Genomic DNA, 13093 nt, shown 5'->3' on the forward strand with positions numbered 1-13093 from the left:
TTACAGAACAATTTGAAAAATGATTTATTTATATTTACAGTTAATATAATAATGTTTTTATCAGAAATTTTCAACTTCAAACGCTTTTAATATTTAACTGCGTAAGTCTTCAAGACTGCACTTTAAAATTTGTCAAATTAAAAATATAGGCTTAAAAAAACATCTAAAATGAAGAATTTTTAAAGTAAAAGATTCCCGGTAAAATTAAGAAAGATTTCTGAATATTTCAGATGTGTCAAAAAAAAACCTAGAACATTTTAAAGATTTTATTTTTATTTTATAGGATTTTACAAATTATTAGGAAAAATTCAAGTCTTTTTAAAAGATCTTTAGGACATTTAGAAGTTTGGATGAAATAAAAAAATATTTGTTAAATTTTCGGAAATGTTTCCAAGTTTCTAAATATCTCTTCTTAGAAATATTTTTAACTACCTCGAATTTTTCCTTAAATTTTGAAAAATGTATCAAAATGTAAACAAATTAACTTATAGTCTTCTAAGTTTTCCCAGGAATTTTCAGAATCTACATATTTATACATTTTTTAAAGTTGAAAATTCATTTTAAATCTCTTCAATTGTTCTCAATATTTCTCGAAATTACTCGACTTATTTAATTTTTAATCTTACCAAATTGAAACATTTTACTTTAAAATATTCTACACTCTTTTACGAAATTTTAGGAAATCGCTCGATAGGTTTAAAAACCTTTTTTAATTTTCTCTTAAAGTTGACGTTTACCAAATAAAAAATTATTTAAAATTTTTAAACGAACCTCAAGAAAATTCTTCTTTAATCTTGCTAAACCTTCTAATCCTTCTAATCTTTACAAATTTTCAATTAAAATTTTTTTTTTAAATTCTGCAAAATTAAAAAAATTGCATTAATTCTTTGAGTTTCCTCTTTGACGATTTTAAAAATCTTCTTTTAAATAATCTCTTAATAATAATTTATTTAAATATAAAAATTATTTTCATTTTTCCTCGGAACCTAAAAAAATGTTTTTTATTTTCCTAAAACGTTTAAAAATCGTTAAAACACCTTAACAAGTTTTAATTATTCTGAATTACTTCAAAACTTCTGATTATCTCAATTTTTTCAATGATTATTTAATTTAGGCACAATTGCAAAATTTTGCTTTTAAAATCTTTAACACTATTTTTTAAAATTGTAGGAAATTATTTTTCAAATGTTGTAATTTATTTTCATTGTTTTCTTAGAATTCATTACAAACCAATCATTTACGATTTTCTCATGAATCTTAAGAAAATTTTTTTCACCCTCTTGATACTTTGCAAAATTCAGTTTATTTACAAAATTTGGAAATCCTAAAAATTAAAAAAAATATTTCAAAGTTCCATATTCCTTTTCCACAATTTTTTTTTGGCTAAAGATATTCAAAACAGATATGTTCTACACAAAACTGTTAGATGTAAAACTTTAAAAAAAAATAGTTGCAATTTCAACCAAGGAGATTTATTTCTAACTAATAAAATGAACGTTTAATAAAGTAATTGACCTTTTTAACTAAGTAGGTGAATTGTTCAATTTTCAATCTAAGATGGAACGTTTAAACATTTAATAGAAAGAATTAATTTTCACGCGTAATCAAATATTTTTCAACATTTTTTGTAAAAAAGATGACTTTTAAACAACGCAAAAAAAAAGAAAAAATTTCAACAAACCAGTTACATTTTTAATTAAAAAAGATGAATTTTAATGAAAAACAGAATACTTGAATTCTCAACTAAAAAATATCAATTTTCAACCATGAATGGTATAGTCAAAACTACCAGGGTGGCTGGTTTTATAAGAGAAAAAAGTTCCCGGTCAGTTCCCGTTTTTTTCCCCGGTTCGCAAACATTTTTCACGTTCAATGAAAAAAGGAATTTAGAACCGAAAAATTAATATTTCCAAAAAATGAACGTTGTTCGACTATTAAAAATTAAATAGATTCTTAAATAAACGCCTTTATTCAATTTCTGTATCTTATTGAAGTATTATTTCAGTATCAAATATTTCATTTTTACCCTTTTTAATTTGGAAATTTGAAATTTAAAAAATATATAACAATTTTCAATAGTAAGCAATGCGAAAATGAACTTTCACAATTTCAGAGTGGTAAATTTAAACTTTGAATGTTACAATAATAATTTTTTTATTTCTATTTTGAAGGTAAAAGTATTGCATTTTGATTTTTAAAGAACAGTTGAACAATCATTAATTTAAAGAGAAAAAAATCGAATAAGCTGGAGGTTTTTGAATGTTTCAAATAAAATAAAAAAATTTGGAGCTTTTCAAGAATTTTTAAATATTAAAAAAAAATGATTGAAAGATTTCTGAGAAGATTAAAAATGATTTTTTATTTTGAAAAAGCACATAACTCAAAGAGAATGTTTAAAAATATTTCAAAACATTCAGAAAATTGGAAAAAAATCTGGAGGCTCTCGAGACAATTTTTTTACAAAAATGGGAAGCAGTTAAAAATATATTCAAAAGTTCTGAACATTTTCAAAAATAATTTGAAAAGATTTTAAATAATTCAAAAGAAAATTGATATTTTTGATGATTTCGTAATTAAATGTCAACTCTTTATTTTGAAAAATGACATAATTTTCAGAGGAGGTATAAAAATATGGGACCACTGAAAACATTCTGAAAGGGATTAAAGTGCAGTTTTTTATTTAAAAAATGTTTTATTCAAATGCCCAATAATTTTATACGTATAAAATGGAAGCTATTAACACTTGTAAAATAAAGAATTTTAAATTAAATGCAGTTCAACTACCAAATACATTTATTTTAACTTTTATAAATTATAGAGTTCAACGAATTAGATTCAATTCCAAAAATATGAATCCACATAATCAGTTTAGATTCTCTAAATTTAAGAATCATTAAATGCATTTAAAGTTTCTCAAAATTATATAATTTTAAGCAATTTTAGGCTAGAAACATTAAAAATTGAACCATTACATTTTTTAAAGAAACTGTCCTTAAATTAAAAGTTAAATTATTTTGTTTTAAATAGTTAAAAAAATCCTTGAAATTGTTCAAAAGTTTATTTCAAAATCTTGAAACATTTACATGTTACTTCATATTTTTCGAAATTTCTAATTATTTTGAAACATTTTTCAGACATTTTAAACATCTTTTAAACTTGACTTACAATAAAAAAATTGAACAATTAATAGTTTAACAGTCAAAGTTTAGTTTTGAATATTTAATTTATAATTACAGATTTGAAAAGAACAGTAAAATATTTTTAAATATGAAGAAATTGTTCTTAATTAAAAACTTCAAATTAAGTGGTTTAAAAATGGAATATTTTAAACTGAAATAATATTTAAAATTTAATGAAACCCTTGGATTATAAATATATTATTTTAAAGTTATTTTAAAATTGAAAATAGTTTATGAAGTTCCAATCGAACGTTTTTTTCGCAAAAATCTTTGATTTTAAATGCCTATAATTTCTAATTAAGTATTTAAAACTACATTTTAAAATTGTTAAATTTAAAATGTAGTTGTAATTGTTCCATTCGAAGTAATAAGAACTGAACTGCAAATGAAAGCACTCAAACTGAAACTCTTGAATTTTAAATTTCGAAAATTAAAGTTTAAAATTTGATTCATTCAACAACTTTGTATTCAAATCCTCAACAATTTGAACGTATAATATGTAACTTACTAACACTTTTCAACTGCACAATTTAAAAATAAATGTAGTTAAACTGCCAAATTACAAATTTTGAAATTTTATCAATTGTTAAAAATTGAAAATGCTCTATTTAAATCCGAAATTTTGATTATTTTCGAAAAATTCCCTGTTTAAATCCAGAATTTTAATTCTTTTCAAAAATTTTCCATTTCTACTAAAATCAGGAATCATAACTTTTTGGAAAAATTCCCTGTTCCAATACATAATTTAATTTATTTCACGAAAATACCGCGTTTTAACACAGAACAATAATTTTGTTAGAAAAATTCAATTTTCCGTTTAGAAGTTGCTATTCTCCTGGATAAATTCCAGTTCCAACTGACAATTGGTTAAAAATTGAAAATTCCTTCTTCATATCCGGAATTTTAATACTTTTCGAAAAATTTCCGTTTCCAAAAAGAATTCGAATTTTTGTCAAATTTCCTGTTCCAATTTATTATTTTCATTTTTCTCGAAAATATTCCGTTCCATCAAAGAATTAGAATTATAATTCTTTGGAAAAATTGCCTGCTCCAATTTGGAATTGTGTTCCTTTTCGAAAATTTTCAGAGCTAGCTCGGAATTTGTTAAAATTTGAAATTTCCGGTTATTATTCTGAAATTTTTTCAAATTTAAAAATATTATTAAAAGTTTTTCACAACTTCTAAATATCTTTTAAAATTATTCGAGTTTCAAATAATTAGAAAACAATCATTTTCAATTTTCCTAGCAATCTTAAAAAATGATATTATTATAGAGCTTCTAAATTTCATGTTCGAAATCTGCAAAATCTATATTTGGTTTCAAATTAGGCCGTGGAATATTTGCACCGTTTAAATTATTTGAAATCATTTCAAATTTTTCATTAATTTTTAATTTTTTCAAAACTTCTAAATATTTCTACAACTTACTCGATTTTTTCTAAGAATAATAGGTATTCAATTGTCATTTATACATTCAAATTTAAGAAGTTGAATTACAAATTAAATTTTTTTAAATAGAACAATTGAAATTGTATTTTTCAAAATTTAGTGTTTTTGTTCCGTTTTGAGCATTTTATTTATAATCACTGATTTTAAATGTACAATCAGATATTTCTAAATATTAAGTAATTGTTCTTTTTTTTAATTGAAAATTTTAAAATTACGTGGTTTAGGAATGGAATATTTTAGACTTAAATTTAATAAAAGCCTTTAATTATAAATATATTATTTAAAACTTATTTTAAAATTAAAAATAGTTTATAAAGTTTCAATAGGGCCTGCATTTTGAAATTCTTTTATTTCAAATACGCATTCTAAGCTGAATGATATAATTGAAAAAACTACAATTTAACTAATTAAAAAAAAAAAAAAAACGGTTAAAATCTAAGTTGGGAGGATTTTTTTTCTAAAAATTTGTAAAACTCCCGGTCATTTCCCGGTTTACCGATCCAGCATCCACCCTGATTACAGTTACAAGAATTAATTTTATACTAAAAATAATAGATTTTCGAACACTATTTTCGAAAAATAAACAACTTTTTCAGCTGAGAAAAGTAATTTTTAACAAAAAAAAAGACTAACTGTTGACAAAATAATAAAATCTTTAACCAATAAAATGAATTTTTATCATGATAGTTCAAATTTCAACCAACAATTGAATATTTGACCAAAAAGGAAGATTGGGTTGAAAATGTAATTATTAGCTAAACTTTTAATTAATTTGATGAAAATTCGTCTTTTTTGTTGAAAATTACTTCTCTTAATTGAAAATTTAAGTATTCCATTTTTCGCAAAAAGTAAATCCCTTTTAAAACAAATTTTAACTATACTTTTCGTCAAAAATGTATCTTTTTTATTCAAGATCGCATTATTTTGCTGCAATTTCTTAAAAACGTAAACATTTATTTTTCTAACTGAAATATTCCATTTTTGGCTGTAAATTAATTGTTGTTCCTGAAAATTGAGTTGAATTTTTCATTGAGAATTCAACTTTTTTGGTTGAAAATTAAACTATTTTGTTCAAAAATATTTTGTGTTTTTAGTAGAAAATTAATTTTTTTTACTAAATATTAAAAAATTCCATTTTTGATTAAAGCTAATCAAAAATTAAACTACTTAGTTGAATGTTGAACTATTTTGTTATCAATTCTTTTTATTATTAAAAAATTATTATTATACTTATATTTAATATTAATTTAAATTAATTTAATATTTCTATTTTTTAGTTGAAAATTTGCCTTTTTGGTTTGGGAATTCTATTATTTCGGTCGACAACTCAACTATTTAGTAAAAATGTACTTTTTTCTACGGTTGAAAATTAATTCTTTTTACTAATTATTTAACAATTTCATTTTTAATTGGAAACTAATAATTTTTAGTTGGAAATTCGATTTTTTTAGCCAATCTCCCAACTATTTGTTGAACATTAACTTCTTAGTTGAACATTAATATTTTTGGGTTGAAAATTCAACTGTTTTGTAGAAAAATCGGGTTTTTAAGTTAGAAATTCTATTATTTTGGTAGAAATTTTAACTATTTGATAAAAATTAACTTTTTGGTTGAAAATTCGATTGTTTTGAGAAAAATTCGCCTTTTTGGCCTAAAATATCAACAATTTGGTTGAATTTTTATTCTCACTTTACATCATTTTTTGTAGTTGCTAAAATATCAACTATTACATTTTTTGTTGAGAAATTATTTATAATTTAACTACTTGATTGAACTCCTTTGTAGAAAATTCATGTTTATATATTTATAATTTTAGTTGAGAATTCATCTCTTTAGCTGAAAATTTAATTGTTTTCTTAACAATTTAAGAATTCCATTTTTGTTTAAAAATTAATCTCTTTCTATTCAAAAGTTCAAATATATTTGGTTGAAAAATTGAACTTTTTAGTTTAAAATTCAATAATTTGGCTGAAAATGAATCTTTGCAGGTTAAAAATTTAACTGTCATGTTAAAAATTAATTTGTTAAAAATGTAATTATTTAATTAAAAATTAAATGATCTTCTTAAAAAGTCAACTTTTTTATTCAAAAATTTAACTGTTTTTGTTGAACAGCCCACTATTTGGAAAGAATTCGTTCATTTCGACTAAAAATTAATCTTTCTTCTGAAAAAAAACGATTTTTAGAATTAAATATTAGACACTTCTGCCAGTATTTTAAATATTTATAATCTGCCTTTACCTTCTGTTCCTGAACATCGAGTATTTTTAACTCGTGGTCGACATTTTCGGCTCTGACGATTTCACGGATTTTTTGGTTTACTCCCCACTTGTCAAACTCCAACTGAAAAAAATTGATATCAATTGAATTCAAATAGTTCACTTTTTAGAAAATTTAAAAATTGTCGAATTTATTTATAATTAAAAGGTCACATTTACACCCTGTCTCATTTTGAAATTAATAACACATTTTTTAAATAAATGTTTCTTTGACCGATTAACATACAATTAAAATAAAAACAGCCCTCTCTCCAGCTCAAAAAATAAAAATGTTAAAAATACTAAATGTCTCCATCTCAATTCAGAAAAAATTTAATCATTTTTATTGAGTTAGGACTGGAAATATTGGTTTCCATTTTTCCTGATTTTTAAGAGGGAAATTTGTTATTTTTCAAAATTTATACTGAGTTGAAAGGGAAGAAATTTAATTTTTTTAAATATTTTCCTGGAATGGATGAGACAGTTTGAATTTTAAATATGTTTATTGATCTTGTAGGAAAAAAATGTTGGGTTTAAATTCTGTCATAAATTGGAAGAGAGACATTTTGTTATTCTTCACATTTTTATAATTGAGTTGGAAAAGAGGAAATTTAAGTTTTTTCCTGCATTGGAAGCGGAGCATTTTTAATTTTTTAATTGAGTTGGAAGGATGGACATTAAAAAAAATGGTTGGTTGATTTAGCAGAGAGAATTTTTATTTAAATATTTATACTGAGTTTAAAAAAAAGAAATTTTAAATTTCCTCCTTCAATTCCAATACATATTTTAAAGATTTAAAAATTTCCTCTTCCACGTTAGAAAAAAAATTAAAATAAAAAAATGCCCTCCTGTATAAAAATGCTAGAAACAGAAAAATTCCCTTTTCCAAACCAAAAAAAAAGTAACATTTTCCGATCGTCCAAATCAATAAAAATGTTGAAAATATAAAATTTCCGCTTCCAAATCTGAAAACAATGAAAAAGGAAAATTCCTCCATCCAAATCAATAAAAATATTAGCAATATAACAAATTGCTTGTTCCAAGTCAGAAAAATTTGATAATAAAAATTTCCAATTCAATAAAGTGTTAAAAATTTAAAAAGTCCCTCTTTCAATTCCGGAAAAAATTTTAAACAAAAATTTCTCTTCTCTATTCAATAAAAATGCTTCAAATAAAAAATGTACCCCATTCAATTAAAAAAAAAAATCGGAAGAAAAAATATACACTCGTGTATCTAAAAAATGATTAAAAATAAAATTCTCCCTCTTCCAAGTCGTCGGAAAAAAATTGAGAGTAAAAAATGCAACCTTTCACATGAAGAAAAATGTTTAAAATCCAACTAATCCCCCTTGAAAATCAATCAATATTTTGAAGATAGAAATTTAAAAAAATATAAAAAAATATTCCTCGTCAGCCAGCAAAAAAATAAATAAAATATTCTCTTATTTTATTATGAGAAAAATATTAAAAATTAAGAATTTGTCTCCATTTAACTGAATACAAATATTAAAAAATTTCTTCTAAACCAGAAAATGTAAAAAGAAACACTTTTCCCCCACTAGAACAAAAATGCTAAGAATAAAAAATTCCAAGTTCTGAATCAGAAAAGAATTAAAATCCAAAACTTCCTACCATCAAAATTAACAAATAAAAATAACAAAATTAACTCTTACAAATAAAAATATATATAAATCAATATTTCCTCGATTCCAATTCTATAAATTTTTTTTTTAAATCCAGGTCTCCAGGTCTAAAAACAATTAAAATACAAAAATATCCTCCTTTTCGAATTCAGAAAAATGTTAAAAATATAAAAATTCCCTCTTCCGAATAAAAAAAAATCTCTTCCAACTCAATGACAATTTGTCAATGTAAAAATATCTCTCTTCTAAGTCAGAAACAATCGAAATGAAAAAATAATTCTTTTTTATCTTAAGAAATATATTAAAATACAGAATTTTCCGTCATTCAACTACATAAAAATGTTAAAAATAGAAGAATTCCTTCTTTTAAAGCAGAAAAAGTAAACAGAAGAACTTCCTCTTTTCCAAATGAATAAAAATGTAAAAAATAAAAAATCCCTGGTTCCTAATTAAAAAAGAATTAAAACCCAAAGCTTCCTACCTTCCAAATCAATTGAAATGTTAAAAATAGACCGTAATTTCCAATTCAGCGAATTTTTTAAAATTAATTTCCATTTCAAAACAATAAAAAAGTCGAAAATAGACAAATTCCCTCTTCCAAATCAGAAAAAATTTGAAGCAAAAATTTCATTTCTTCCAATTTGATGAAAGTGTTAAAAAAATACCCTGTTTTAATTAGGAAAACAAATTAAAAACTAACAACTTTGAAAAAATTGTTATTTAAAAAATACCCTCCTTTTATTTCAATAAAAGTATTTACATTACTATGTAAAAGTGATAAAAACAAATCAATTTCCTTTTCCAATTTTGAAGACATGTTAAAAGCTTACATTGAAATGATGAATTTAAATGGGTAAACTTTTTGATTATTAACATTGAAAATTGTCACATTATAAAGGTTTTTCTTTTAACGTATTAAATTTAGAAATATTTTCAGTCTTCAGAAGTAAAAAATGTTATGTTAAAGTATTGCAAAATCACTTAGGGGCCATCCATAAACCACGTTACCAATTTTGGGATTTCACGTTTTAAAAAAATTCTATCAATTAAAATAATAAAAAAATATGCATTTTCAACCAAAAACATTAATTTTCCGCAAAAAAATCCAATTTTCCACCCATCACTATAAATTTTCAACAAAAAAGGTAATTTTCTACCAAGCAGTTTAATTTTTTAAATAAATAGTTTAATTTTTACCATAATAATTGAATTTTTCTGATAAAATATTACAGTTTTTAACAGAGAAAAAAAGTTTTCACTTAAAAAAGATCAATTTTCATCAAAAAATGGAATAGTTGCAAATTGAGCTGAAAAAATTACTTTTTAACAAAACAAAAAAAAAACAGATTTTTTACTAAGTAGTTATGTTTCAAGTCCACAGTTAAATCTTTATTTAAATAGTTCAATTTTCTACCAAAATAGTGGAATCCCCAGCGAATAAGATGGATTTTCAAAAAAAGGAGATTAATTTTCTACCGAAAAAGACAAATTTCTAATAAAAAACGTGAATTTTTAACAAAAAAGTTCATTTTCAATTATATAGTTTCATTTTCTAATAAATTGCTGAATTTCTAAGCCAAAAAGAGGAATATTTTACAAGCAGTTAAATTTTCAATCAAAAAAGTAATTTTACTATAAAAAAAAAAGAATAGTTGTTTACAGTTATAAAAATTAATTAGCAATTAAAAAATACTAATTTTAACAGAAAAGTTAAATTTCGAAATATAAAAGATTATTTTTCAAATAAAAAATACTAATTCTTATTAAAATTTTTGAATTTACAACCAAAAAGATAAACTTTAAACTAAAAAGACGAATTTTCCACTAAAAAGATTAATTTTTACCAAATACTTGAATTTTTAACCAGATATTTAAAGTTTTAACTAACAAAGATTATTTTTCTAATAAAAATACTAATTTGAAAGGAAATTGTTAAATTTTCCAAACAACAAAGATTAATTTCCAACTAAAAATAATTCTTATCAAAATAGTTGAACTTCCGATCAAAGAAGTGAACTTAAAACCAAAAAAAGACGAATTTTTTAATAAATAGTTGAAATTTCAACGAAATATTTGAAGTTTTAACTAATAAAGATTAATTTTCTACTAAAATTACTAATTTTTAACAAATAAGTTCAATGTCTAACGAAAGAGATGAATCTCTAGCCAAAAAAGAACAATTTTCAACTAAAAATATGAATTTACAAGAACATTAATATTTGACTGAAAAGTCGCATTTTCAATAAAATACATGATTTTTTAAATAATAAAGATTAACTTTGTCACCATAATAAAATATTAAATTTTTCAACCAAAAGTATAATCGTTAAATTTTCAGTAAAATTATTTTTATAAATAACAAAAACTAATTTTTAACAAATTAGTTGAATTTTCAAAACAAAATACATAAAATTTCTACTAATAACAGGGGAAATTTTAACAAAAAATATTAATTTTACACTAAATCATGAACCTTTAAACGAAAAAATTAATTATGAACAAATCAGTTTTCCTTTCAACTAAGTACTTGAATTTTCAACCGATAAAATTTGATTAAAAAGAAAGTTTTGACAAAATAATTTATTGTTCAACCGAGCAATAATTTTTTTGAAAAGAAGAGTTTTATACAAACTAGTAGAATTTTTATTTCGGAACTATGAATTGTCGACAAATAATTTGAATTTTCAGTTAACTTTTCTATTTATTTTGAACCCGAAAATATGAATTTCTGCCAAAATAATTGACTTTTTAACCCATAAAAAGGATATTTCAAGAAAACAGTTCAATTTTCCACTCTAAAGATGAATTTGAACTAAAATGCTGTAACTTCACTACAAATTTATTTTTAACAACGTAGTTCATTTTTCATTCAGGTAGTTGTATTTTCGAACAAAAAGGATTTCAATTTAAATTTTTAAAATTGAATGCAATACAAAAATACGAAATTAAAAAAAATCGTTAATTTTTTAATCAAAGAAATGAATATTAAACTAAAAAGAAAAAAATTTAACTTAATTTTAATTAAAAATTCAAAATTTATATTTTTATACAAAATTTTCTTAATAAATTTAATAATTATATTTATTATTTATAAAAATAATTTATTTAATATAATTTTATTTTTTAATATACAATTATAAGAAATATCAATTATAAAAATAATTTTTTATAACCAAGTTTTTGAATTTCTGACCCCAAAAAAAAGATGAATTTGTAAAAAAATAGTTGCATTTTCAACAAAATAATAAAATTTTCAACTAAATAGATTTTTTAAAACTAAAACAAATATTTAAAGAAAAACATCGAGAAAAAAGGAAAATTCTTGAAGACTGGGTAAAAGTAGATATTCTTAAAAGAGGGGAAAAGAGCAAATTGGTAACGTAGTTTATGAAGGATCCCTTATTTTTCTAAATTAGAAAATATTTCTTCAACATTTACAGAAAAAAAAACCAAATTTCACTCAACCTCTTCCTGTTTGTCCGTTTCCTCGCAGCTCCTTTTTAAGTGCACAGCACCATTTAAGATCGAAACTCCATTTCCAATCGAGCTCTGCTGAATTTCTTCCACCACTTCCGCCTCTCCATTACTATTCCTAATTTTTTTCAACGAAGTAGCCTCCGCATTACCTAAAATCTGAACAACTGTTTGCCCTTTCCTTTTCGACCCCAACTGAGAATTCGGCGGTAATTTTTTATAAACTAGCATATATGCCGCATTTGATAAATATTCTCCTTTCACTCTCGGCTTTGTCGCTTTTGTATTTTCTGAAAAATAAGCAAAAAAAGCATTTATTTAGGAAATTCCGCAAACATGAAGAGAGAAAAAAAATAAAAACACAGACATTTAGAAACAAAAATTTCCTCCATTCACACTAAATGAAAATATTAAAAATTAAAAATGACCTAATTCAGCAAAAATTAAAATTCAAAATTTCCTGCCTTTAAAACCATTCAAAATTTTTAAATAGACTATTTTCGGGTTGAAAACAAAAATATCCCTTTTTCCATTCAGAAAAAAATTAAAATCCAAAATCTCCTCACTTCCAACTGAATAAAAATATGAAAAATCTAAAAAGACCCTCTTCTAATTCGGACAAAATGTAAAAACCATCAATTCCTCCCTTATAAATGCATACAATTAAAAAAAGACACCATTTTTTTATTGAAAAGACAAAATTCCTTCTTTTAATTTAGACAAACTAAATAAAAATCGAAATTACTCCCATCCAGCTCCATAAAACATATTCGAAATTCAAAATGAACCTTCCACAATTCAGGTACACCTTAAAAGTCAAAATATCCTCCCTTCAAAGTTACAGAAAACTTTAAATAACCCATTTTTTGGTTAAAAGTAAACAAAACCCTTTTTCCATTTTTGAAAAAATTAAAATCCAAAATTTCCTTACTTCAAACTGAATAAAAATATTTAAAATCTAAAAATATACCATTTTTTTATTTAATAGAAAAAATTCCTTCTTTTAATTTAGACAAAATAAATAAAACCCGAAATTCCTCCCATCCAGCTTCATAAAAATATTCGAAATTCAAAATGATCCTCCCATAAT

General features: G+C 22.8%; 1 protein-coding gene across 4 annotated transcripts in view; it reads right to left on the bottom strand.

Moving 5' to 3' along the window:
* The window catches only part of LOC117167768 (ubiquitin carboxyl-terminal hydrolase 48-like), a 311237-nt gene that overhangs the window by 271093 nt on the left and 27051 nt on the right, over window positions 1-13093 (bottom strand). For all 4 annotated transcript variants that reach the window (XM_033352943.1, XM_033352951.1, XM_033352936.1 and 1 more), the window contains 2 exons: window positions 11995-12293; window positions 6870-6971 (listed from right to left, as the gene is read on the bottom strand). In XM_033352943.1, the coding sequence (XP_033208834.1) occupies window positions 6870-6971; window positions 11995-12293 (401 nt within the window). The remainder of the gene's footprint in view (window positions 1-6869; window positions 6972-11994; window positions 12294-13093) is intronic.

The sequence above is a fragment of the Belonocnema kinseyi genome, chromosome 1, assembly GCF_010883055.1.
Source record: "Belonocnema kinseyi isolate 2016_QV_RU_SX_M_011 chromosome 1, B_treatae_v1, whole genome shotgun sequence".
NCBI classification, from domain to species: Eukaryota; Metazoa; Arthropoda; class Insecta; order Hymenoptera; family Cynipidae; genus Belonocnema; species Belonocnema kinseyi.